This window comes from Solanum lycopersicum, chromosome 12 (assembly GCF_036512215.1).
Source record: "Solanum lycopersicum chromosome 12, SLM_r2.1".
NCBI classification, from domain to species: domain Eukaryota; kingdom Viridiplantae; phylum Streptophyta; class Magnoliopsida; order Solanales; family Solanaceae; genus Solanum; species Solanum lycopersicum.
In genome coordinates, this window is record NC_090811.1 from 61663205 (window position 1) to 61674904 (window position 11700).

The window sequence follows — 11700 nt, forward strand, 5'->3', positions numbered from 1 at the left end:
AACAACAAAGTTAATATAAGAAACATCGAAAGTAACCTGAGCTGTGGTGCAATAATGAGACTGGTACTTACCGATAGCAATGAAAGAACAAACATGAAGGCAATTAGGCTAGACAAATTCTTCATGATTTCTAATGGATACCACAAGTAATACAGTATTCAATATGTGTTTAGCAAGATTTTTCTTATGTTAGGAGAATTAAGGTGTTGTGAAATTTATAGGGTCGAATGAGTTTTGAAAATGGAAAAGTAATCATAGTCATACACAAATTTGTGAAATAATATTTTCTAAGAAATATATTTATGTATAGTTTACTTATTTTATGTACCAAGAAAAAGAGATATATTTGTTAACCAAAATAAGAGTATTAATTTTAAAGGCAAACATTAGTAATTTCTCCTTGAAAAATATTGTGTAATAATATTTTCTAAGAATAGTTTAATTGTTTTATGTACGAAGATAAAAAATGCATTTATTAACCAAAAACGTCATAATCATTGGAGAGCAAGAGATGAAAAACGTCATAATCATTGGAGAGCAAGAGATGAAAAACGTCATTTTCCATTAAAGGAAACAAAACAATTTAGGTATCCCAAATATGATTTGTTCACCAAAAAGGAACAAAATTAATTTTGATTTTCAAGTGAGTTGAATCCTAAAATAGTTTAGGAAAATTTGAAAATATTTTGAAAAAGTTAATCATGGAAGTAGTTGATGCATGCGCACACTTACGAATTAGGAGTCTGAGAGTTTTAAATTTTTTTTATAATGAGATTCACACCAATAAGACTTGCGTGAAAAGCATATTTTCATGACCCTTTTCTTATAATTAAACCATCAATTAGTTATGTTAAAGGCTTCACGAGTTTTTATATATATATAATTTTCTTGTACATATATAGAATCCACCAAAAAGCTATTGGATTCTTTCAAACCCACAAACTCTCACCTAACTTCGCCTATATTCTAGCCTTTTCAAAAATGCCTCTCTCGTTACAACCAAATGGTTGAACACTCCTGTGCTTTAATTTTATGATTGAAAGCTTCGTTATAAATATCGATCATATATATATATATATATATATATATATATATATATATATATATATATATATATATATATATATATATATATATATATATATTATACTCTACCATAATATGCCTAAAAAATACCCAAAAGATTTTTTCTTTGTTTTGCAAATTTTCACCGCTTGTTATTTAACCTCTGACACAATCTATATTATTGTTTTTTGCATGTATAAATACAAAAAAAAAAATTTGTAAAGACAAACTCAATTAATTAGTATGTCAAAAAGTTTAGCATAACATTTAAATATAACTTTCAACTTGAAGAATCAATTAGAGAATAATTAAAAACGGGAGTATACAAAAATTGGATAAATAAGTTATTGTTGTCATTTGTTATACTTTTTAGCGTACTAGTATACATATTCGCGCGTTATGCAAATATTTAAAATATAATTATTTTATAATTAAAATAACTAATAAGAATTGATATTCACTTGGTGATATATTTAAATAATACTCGATCTTTCTATTTTTATATGTCATGTTACACTTTTCAGAAGTCAATTTTAACTATTTTTTAAAGTTAAATTAGATTATACTAACTCGATATGTTTTTTAAAAAAAATAGACATTTAAAAACTATATGAAAAGTACTATCAATTGCAACTTTTTGCATATCAATATGATGAAAATATACATCATAAAATGTTGGTTAAAGTTCATATAATTTGACTCTAAAAAGAAAACAATAACAATTAATTATGAACGCAGGGAGTACTCTCCGTTTTATATTAATTAATCATCTTACTAAAAATAATTGTTCCATGTTAGTTGTTCATTTACTAAATCAAGAATGAATTAATTAATTTGTTTATACCACCTTTGCAAATAATTCTATTTCACATTTATTTGTAAAATTTATTTGTAAAATTTTCAAGAAATTTTTTAAAAGATAAATTAATAAACTTATATTCTTTTTATCACTTCTTAATATGTGTATATAAAAAAAAATGATTAACTAATATAAAATGGGAAGTAATAACAGAAATCATTAGCTTATTTATTTAAGCACATTAAGTTAATGTGATTACTGTGCAATTTAATTTTATAATTTTTAAATATAATTTATATAGCTATATCAACTATGCTTTTAATTTTAAAATATATATATTGTGTTGAAATTTTCTAAGAATAATATTAATTTATCATTATTTTATCTTGATAAAAAATCAAATACTTCAAATATTTTTAAGTGTTTGTTCTTCTTTCTTCTTATGTCTTTATATTATTTTCTATGTAACAATCAACTATTTCTAACTTTTCACATGAAATATTTATTATAATAAGATTAATTGACATGTAGATATATTTAACATATGTTTTATTCGAAATATTCTTTACTATTTATAATAGAAAAATAATTTAACGGTAAAACTAATCATAGTTAGTACAAACACTATATAAGATTGATTTTCTCAATATACTAATTAAATATTTTAAATTTTTATTTGAACTATATTAAAATAGACATGAATTTTCTAAAGAAGATGATGGAGCTTCATGATAGACTAAAATAAAGGAGAAATAATATAGTAATAATACATTTTATCATATGATGCCAGCCATATAAAATTATTAATTCAAAATTAAACTAAACAAAAATTCCTCACTGAAATCATATAAAAGAAGTCATTCATTGTATTACTTCATTAACTAATGTTTTAAAATGGATTATTTATTGTACTTCATCAACTAATGTTTTAAAACTAAACAAACACAAGTGTCTATTTGTTCAACTTTATATAAATTTAAGTATCTATTTGTGTATATCCAAAATTAAAATTAAAAAGAAATAGACGTGAAACGAGATCAAATTAACAACTGCATTTACATATTATACATGCCATTGAAAATCTATCATCATAATTCATATATTCTATATCTAATAAAACAATATAAGGATGTAAAATTTAAAATCTACCATCATATACTATATATCTAAAAACAATTCCTGGTTTTCCACTCGATGTTCCAAGTCCATATTAGAGCTTCAACTTCGCGCATTGCAGGGCCCATTCGAGAGTGACGCTCCCAACATGATTTTCTCCATATCCAGGGCTCGAACCTGAGACCTTTGATTAAGGGTGAAACACTCCCACCAGTGCCGCACCACGACCATGTTGGTATATATATATCTAATCTAACAATATAAGAATGAAAATTTTTAAAATCTATTTTCATATACTTTATATCTAATCAAACAATGTAAGGATAAAAATACATGCAAATAGACCAAACCATTCTTATATATATTAGATTTTGAACAAAGCAATATATATTTTATTTTATATTATTTTGTGTGTGTGATGAGGTGGGTGGTGAATAATGATGCATGTTAGTTGTGGCACATGAGTAGTGAGTGGTGACCAAATTTAACAGAAATAATGGGTAAGCAAGAGAATATATGAGCAACGTGAATGGTACTCATGTAATCACGTCCAATCAAAGGCTACTATTCTTTCTCTTTTCCTATTTATACTCACTTCTCTCTTCAATTTTAATCAATTTAAAACAAACCTTACTATCAGAGGAAAGAAAACTACGAGAAATCGACAAGACAATAACCTAACTTTATTAAAAAAAAAAATCGAAAAATAACGAAACATGTCGTGGCAAACCTATGTAGATGATCACTTGATGTGTGACATTGAAGGTACTGGTCACCATCTCTCTTCTGCAGCCATCCTCGGGTTCGATGGTAGTGTCTGGGCTCAGAGTCCCAATTTCCCTAAGGTATGGATCTTGTATGTTTTTTCTCATTTTTTCGATTTGGATCGATAGATCTGTCATTAATCTATCGATCGGAAAATATATTGATGGATCGAGACTACCTCTTGACATTTGTGTTTACGTATGTTTTCAATATTGCTTATATGTAATGGTAATTTTGCGTTGTCTAGTTTAAAGCAGAGGAGATAACTAACATCATGAAAGATTTCGATGAACCTGGACATCTAGCTCCAACTGGTCTATTCCTTGCGGGTACAAAATACATGGTCATTCAAGGAGAACCTGGTGCTGTTATCCGCGGGAAAAAGGTATTTTTTCGAGGAATTCAGTATTTAAATCTGATGAATTTGATTGCGAGTAATTTTATTTTTTTTTGGGTGTAGGGTCCTGGTGGAATAACTATTAAGAAGACTGCACAGGCACTGATTTTTGGTGTGTATGAGGAACCAGTGACTCCAGGACAGTGCAACATGGTGGTGGAGAAAATTGGTGATTACCTTGTTGATCAGGGATATTAATTAGTCACTAATAAAATTGATTATGGCATAATTGAATTTTGTTGTATTTTGTGATTGCATATGTATTTTCTAGGGTCAAATTGGCTCTGGAGTTTTTTTTTTTTTGTTTATGGGAAAATAAAAAGCAGCATGAGATATTTTCTCTTTTAGGGTTGCTATATATATTTCCCTTTTTTTTTTTTTGGTTATAAAGTTTACTTCAACAATATTGTGTATTCAGCATTTTGTAGACATTTTATTGCAAGTCTAAAAGCAATTTTTTGTCTAAGATATAATGGCTACAACAAACTGAATTTCATGTCTACGATAGAAATGATTACTATAGTGCTAGTTTGAAAGGCTCGTTGGAATTGATTCACGAAGGGATTAATGTTATATACACAATGTAAGCACTAAAAAAAAATAGGTATTGGTTTGGTAATGATTGGAGCAGCAAACTCGATTTTCTTGTATTATACAGGATAGAACATCAGTTTTCGTAAAATAAAGATAAAAGGAACAAAAATTTTATTTTTGTAAAAAAAAGTTATACTTAATGCAGCTACCAAGTCTTGTGTAAATATGCATAAATAATATTCCCTCCGATTAAAAAAGAATAACCACTTTTCCTTTTTAGTCTGTTTAAAAAAGAATGACCTTTTTCTTTTTTTGTAACATTTTAATTTCAGTTTTCCACGTGACATGTATAAGGCCACAAGATCAAAGGATAATTTTGTACATTTAACCTAACTTTAATTTAGGACCACAAGATACAAAAATCTTCTTTATATTCTTAAATTCGATGTCAAATCAAACCAGCTCATTCTTTCTGAAAAAGAGAAAGTAACTTTTAATCTAGTTACTCAAAATATCAGTTTGTTTACTGGCATTCCAAAGTCATGACCATAAGATTCAAATTCTTAATACATCTGTAACCAAGCCAACAAAATATGATTTGATTGGATCTGAACGTCATGATTGACAAAAATAGATCGTCATGATTTGAAAATGTGACGAGGAGATGCATGAATGACGTAGTTCGGAGGTGTAAGGATTGATTACTAATTAAGGAATGATGCAGTGCCATTAGGTGCTGACAACACATTCTGCTGTCCAAAGTTAGGTAGACATTCTGGGAATAGGATTTACGATAAATTGATCACAATTTTTTTTGTTAAAAGGTCTGAATGATGAACGATTTAATGTATGAAAACTAGAATCATAGAACTTTAGTTTTATAACTAATGGGCCACGTAACTCTTTGACATTTTAGGAGATATGCTTATTTAAAGTTAATCCTTACATGAGCTTATATAAAAACTTAATCTGTAAAGAACCCTTCTACGCAGCTTGTGTTGACGGTTCCTTGTGACCTTAATTCACACCCAACACGCTTCTCAAACTTGAGTATTGACCTTTTCATCTAGGTACAGTTATTTTCACTGGGTTCGAGTCTAACTACATACGTAGAACGGTTCAAAACATAGCTCGAAACAAGGTGTTATAATAGCAACAACAGCAATAAAGCATTGATACATTTTTTAGACGTTGATAACTAATATTGATACCATATATTAGAATTGGCTATTTTATCAAATTTTTCCTGAACTTATGAATCAACATTTTATCACCATACAGGTGATATATATTATCCCTAACATAAAGATTTTACACTACATAATTTACAGAAATCTTCTGAAAGGATCACTCTGGACCATCCCAGGAATCGTAAACTTTTTTCAGCTACCAAGTGCTTAGACATTCGTTCTTTCATACTTTCATTCTCTTTGACGGGCCTTGATCGATAATGGGATCAACTGGAGGCAACTGGGTTTCTTCTTGCTCGTTTTCAGAGGCTTCTGCTGTGGAAGGCGGTACATAGCCTTCAGGAAAAGGTGGTGGCGGAGGTACTGGTGGTAGCTGCAAGAGATTATTGTCACTTTTAGATGCTTCTCTAACGTGAACACAGACTTCGTAAAAATAACATACAATTTATGTTGCAAGGACTCTTCAAGAATATTGTTGCATCCGTAGTGGATCCTCCAAAAATGCACTACTTTGGGAGGATCCACCACACACCTGTTGACGTTTTTGAAGAGTCCGAGCAACATAGCATAAAAACCTTAACCTTTAATAACACATAAAATATCATCATAATAAATTAACAGTTCAAATCAAGCCCCTGGGCTAAGAGGTTATGCTCACAAGACAACTGAAGTCTAAAGCACCATCCAGACGCACTACACTAAGACATTACAGTTACCGTGCGTTGTAGGGAAGCAAAAATATGATCGACTCGCTTAAGTTCCTTGAAGTCAATGGTCTCCTTAGCAGCCTTAGGTTCAGATGCTGCGCTCTCATTTTCAGAAGCCACTGTGAAAGGAAAGCATGCAGATCGAAATAAAGTTACCGAATATAAAAATATTATACTTATATAAAATGTTAAAAAAGAGCATGAGAAATAGATCTGAACAATCTAGGCACAGGGCACAGAATTTGATACCTTCCTTGATAGAGAGATTCAAATCAAATTTTAACTATTCTTGTCGTAACATAACTATGAAGGATAATATACAATGAGAGGTCCAATTCAAGCTCCGCAGACGGAGTACTAAAGGGAATTTTGTCGCAATCAGGAATGCAGTTTAAAGAATTTTTGGTTTTTGGTGATTCCCTTGCAAGGAATTAAAGCACCTTCAAATAACATATCTGATATCACTACTTCCCATTATTATTCATATTTTTGTTTTAGTTTCCCGTTAGGACAAACATCTTCTAAAGAGAGCATAATTCCAACTAGTTCATTTTTATCCCAGATATTAACCTTTCCAGGAACCAAATCGAGAATGGGTGTTGACCATCATGTGCCTAACTTTGTCATTAATTACATTAGTTTAAAACTTATTTTTCCTAAATTGAATAGATATTTGCAGATCCTAATATCAAAAAATATGAGACACCTGCAAAGTCACGCAGGGCGTCTTTTGACAAGAGTTAACATGCTTATTAGGAGCTTCTCTCCTCCATTTTAGTTTAAGCAACAAATCATTGATTTTGAGTCATGTTAGGAATATGATGTTGTGGGCTAATCTACACTAGGAGATGTTCTTAAAAATAGGAATAGTCATGGAGATAAAGGGAACTAACAAATAGCATGAAAATCATAGAGCATTACGAACTAGTAGCGAGTGATCTACAATAGTGCAAAATTGGATGGACGTTACGCATTGGAGTAATTAAAATACATGATACTAGCACCTTACAGCAAAATTTTTGGGTGATGCATATTGTGGTAGTTCATCTCTAAAAGCAAGATTTAACTATAATTGAACAATCAACCGAATAAACACAAGTAGAATACAACAAAAGGAAAATGGAAAAAGGAATTCAGCACCTCTACATTCATCAGAGGATATTCAAGTGATTTGACTATCTTGAGCACACAATGGAGACAATAAAACAAAACCACCAATGCTATTATAGTATTGTTTCAGCTAATCTTTTTGATATTTGCTGCATCAAGTTCTCATAAGACAAGTCCCCATCACCCATCCCAACCAAGCATACCCAAGAAAACAAAATAAGAAAGAGAAGCACAAGAAAGGGGATGTCAAGATACCATATCCAGTCTTTTCCAACTTTGAAGATGCAAAACTGAAAGCTTTTGATATATGATATAATGCACGTCCCTGTCAAATAAATGAATCAAGAGAGGAGAGATTAATTCTCAACATGAACAGCAGCAAGTACAGACAAATTCTCTAATATCACATTATGCAAGATAACAAAATCTTTGAATTAGTACAGATACTAAATATCGAGTTATATAACCTACAACACTTTAGCAAAGGTTTATTTTTTGGAATGAGCCAAAAGGAAAGTAAGTCATTTTTCTAGATTGAGGGAGTACATAGTAGTTAACTTACTTCAATGAACTGGAAATAAAATCCATATGTATACTTGAACCCTCTCTTCAATATTCCGTTCAATGAAAATGAGCATACATACATGCAATGATGCAGGTGATCAAAACCCTACTAATTATGAGCGTCGAGCAACATATAGGATGATAAATGCAAAACTTTGAAAGGAAATTTATGTCAAACTGGCCTCAAGAACTTCAACAAATAAGATAGGGATCAGCTGATTGTCTCACAAAGCAACAATACGAATATACGCTACAGACAAGGCAATCAAAATATTACGGTTCAAGGATATTACCTGCTTCTTTCACTTTGGAAAGACATGTAAACTGCAAAGGCATAAGAAAACATTGAAAGCCTCAATACTGATTGTCATTAACAATGAGAACTTCTGTACAGTTTGTCATTACCACCTCCTCTAGGAATTCTCGTGTCTGAGAAAATTTGTAGGTGAAATTCCTGGTATCTCCTGACTCCTCCATATTTCTTTCTATCCTATTCTTTCAGATTCCTCTAAAGAACTAACAGCCCCACCAACCCTACAAGCTAACCACCTCGACATCACCTTTCAAACTACACTGTCAAAGAAAGGATGAAAGTGAGATCCTTAAGATGCAGTTGACTTTATATTCTTCCTACAGAGTACTTCCCCTAGCATTTCAGCAACCAAGAAACCCCTTGTTATCTCATGCCAAATTATGAAAGTGCCTTAAATGAGTTCAAAAACGCCTCATCACAGTCAACAAATACGAACAAAAGTGTCATATATGATATTTTGCAACATTTGGTGCCAAAGGCAGCTCGTACAAGGAGGAATTTTTTTTTAAGTAATATAATATGTGATCCCTACTGGCATACAACTACAAGCAAATCACAGATTTTCATGTCCCTGGGGCTTTGGTTTAGCGAAAAGAGCACATGATGTGATGTGGTTTAGGCGCACATCACAAGTTTGGATCCTGCTACAGCCAAAAGCTTGATGTTTAAGTGAAGAAGGGTCCCGCAGCCTATTATCCATTCATTTTTGAACAGTCCGCCATTGCCCCTCGAAGATTTTTCGGTTATCAACAAATAAGAAAATCTCTATCCACCATTATCTATTCAGGTAAGAATAGGGGTCTAGATGATGAAATACTGATCAGAGGACCACCCTATAGGTTGATATACTTCACATACATATAATGTGCGTATCTCAAATAAACTTTAATCAAACAAACATTATAATAATGATTAACAAGAATGCGAGATACAAACGGTGTAAAAGTATTACACATTAAAATAAACCATGTACCAAGGTGCGATAAGAAGAGAATACTAACCAGTCGACCTGCAAACACATTGCAGAGCTGTGGAGCTTGGTATATTGAACCATCCAATATGTAATAAGTCAACATCGGTGTGACCTTCTCGGGGCCATCCCTCTTTTGCTTACGGATGACAAAGAGATTTGGCTCCATAACTTCACTCAGCATATATTCACTGCCTGTCATTTTCCTGCAGAGCAATTAGCAAAGAATAAGTGAATCGCATGGTTAGCTGTGCATATGTTTACCAAAGACCAGAAATTTACATAGTGAAACTTTAGCTCCACTATCAGAAAGTGCTAAAACAGAGTCAAATGTATTTTATGAAAAATTAAACATTTGCACAGATTATAGAGAATAATATAAAAAAGATGAACTGTTAATTCTCCTTGAGAATCTGTTGCAACCAACTTGTACATTTACGTATATTTATCTCATCCAACACACCTTCTCCCCTCTTCCCTCCCCCACCCATTGCAAAAGGAAAGAGTGAAAAGGAAGATAAAAGTCTTTAGAAATGTTTTAAACTCAATAATACTTCTACCATATCAAATAGTCACTACTCCGGCTATGTAAATCCCCTATATGCAATCCGCCCATTAGCTTCTATTATATACTCATCTGGCTATGTAAACCTCGCATAAACACCGTTAGTTACTTCAAACATATTTATCCAGAAATAGGAAAAACACAATTTCAATCATTCCCCTGAAGTTAAATTGTCCCACAATATGTAATTGGTCTATCCACATCTCATGAGCTAGTTTTTCAATGTCTCTTTTTAATAACAGGAAACCACTCAATATTCAAACTTTCAGCAAATCTCAGAGGCAATTGAACAAACAGTTCTATTTTGCTTCAATAATTCTATGCTTAGGTGAACAGTACCGCTAATTTAGGAAAAAAGATGATAAGCAAAGAAGGAATCAAATAGAACAAACGCAGAGGAGTTCAAAGATAAAAAATCATACGAGAGATGAGAAGTATCGAGTGGATGAATGGATCGTGATCGTAGTTGCTCGTTGTTGCAAGTCCAGTCGTAGAATGGAGAGAGAGCAAAATAGTCAAATACTAGGTTTCGGTCCAGTGGATACGTATTCAGCCATAACTGGTCCCTGAAGCATATACCCGTCATGTCAGTCCCAGGTTGCGGCGGTAAGGCCGGTGCACCGCCGTCAAAGTTTGCGTTTCCCATCGGCGCCATCACCGGTGTCATCGTCATCTCCGGCGTTGGCTTGTTTTAAGAGTAAACTGGCTTATTTCACTACCAAAGGCATCTAAAACCTAAATAGGTTAAAACATACCAAAAATAAATAATTTAAAAGAAAATCTTTTTTGTGTAGAAAATTTTCATGAAATCTAGTATCTTTAATAAAAGCTTTTTACGATAAATCAAAATAAAATTCTCTCGCGAGAAACTAATCTAAACTGATATAAGAGTTACCAAAAAATACAATTTATCAAGAAATAATAACACAATTCCTATCATTAGGAAAGAAAAATAAAAGATATCGTATATCATTTTTATCTTCATCTATGAAAAGTCGCCTTGCGATCAAATTATTCAAGTAGCATAGCTTGATTAGTATCAAGAAGACATATGTATTGGTACATATCATCATCGATTCGATTCTAACACACAATATAATATAATTAATCGGAAAAATCATGTAATACCAAAGTTACACCACCACACTTCTCTCTATTCACATACTAATATGACTATGCACCTTTATTCCAATGTCCCACAATTATGTCACCCTAGGACTTCTCAAGCCTACATGTAATATCACAACAACGTAAAATCATAGTCTCATTCTTCTATTACATTAATATCCACAAATACCAAGTCATTAGTAGTTCTATCAACTAACTCGTTATACAAAACTAAATTTAGTACACAATACAAAATCGAGTTCATCATGACCTAGAGAAACACACCATTTAGATAGGGATGACGATGGGATGGATCGAGTTTAACCTGCAAAATTTTTATTCTGTTTCACTCTGCACCACATAACATTTTTTTTTATTTCAATCCACCCTAACCCTCCCTGCATAGACCCTCCCCAGCCCCCAAATGAACCCGCCCCTGCATTTCTTAATATTTTCTTTTTCTAGTTAAGTTTAATACTAAAAATAAAATTCATAAAT

At 31.8% G+C, this 11700-nt stretch overlaps 2 protein-coding genes across 2 annotated transcripts; one reads left to right on the forward strand and one right to left on the reverse strand.

Moving 5' to 3' along the window:
* The first annotated feature begins 3696 nt into the window (after positions 1-3696).
* Positions 3697-4546, forward strand: PRO1 (profilin). The gene is given in 3 exon segments (NM_001246940.1): positions 3697-3825; positions 3993-4130; positions 4206-4546. Coding segments are annotated over 3 exon segments (402 nt in total). The 3' UTR covers positions 4341-4546.
* A 1522-nt stretch (positions 4547-6068) lies between these two features.
* LOC101249154 (mediator of RNA polymerase II transcription subunit 6) lies at positions 6069-11299 on the reverse strand. Its single transcript, XM_004252314.5, has 5 exons — positions 10518-11299; positions 9562-9736; positions 7939-8008; positions 6583-6692; positions 6069-6239 (listed from the first exon to the last, which is right to left on the reverse strand). Exons 1-5 carry the CDS (start codon positions 10766-10768, stop codon positions 6090-6092), a joined length of 756 nt encoding a protein of 251 aa, XP_004252362.1. The 5' UTR covers positions 10769-11299; the 3' UTR covers positions 6069-6089.
* Between the last annotated feature and the right edge of the window lie 401 nt (positions 11300-11700).

Excerpts from the sequence above, each read along its gene's own strand:
- LOC101249154 (XM_004252314.5), bottom strand. The coding sequence starts at position 10,768 with ATGACGATGACACCGGTGATGGCGCCGATGGGAAACGCAAACTTTGAC. Across the intron at positions 9,737-10,517 it reads CTCGATACTTCTCATCTCTC|GAAAATGACAGGCAGTGAAT; the intron begins GTATGATTTTTT and ends ATTGCTCTGCAG. Across the intron at positions 6,240-6,582 it reads TTGCTTCCCTACAACGCACG|CTACCACCAGTACCTCCGCC; the intron begins GTAACTGTAATG and ends AATCTCTTGCAG.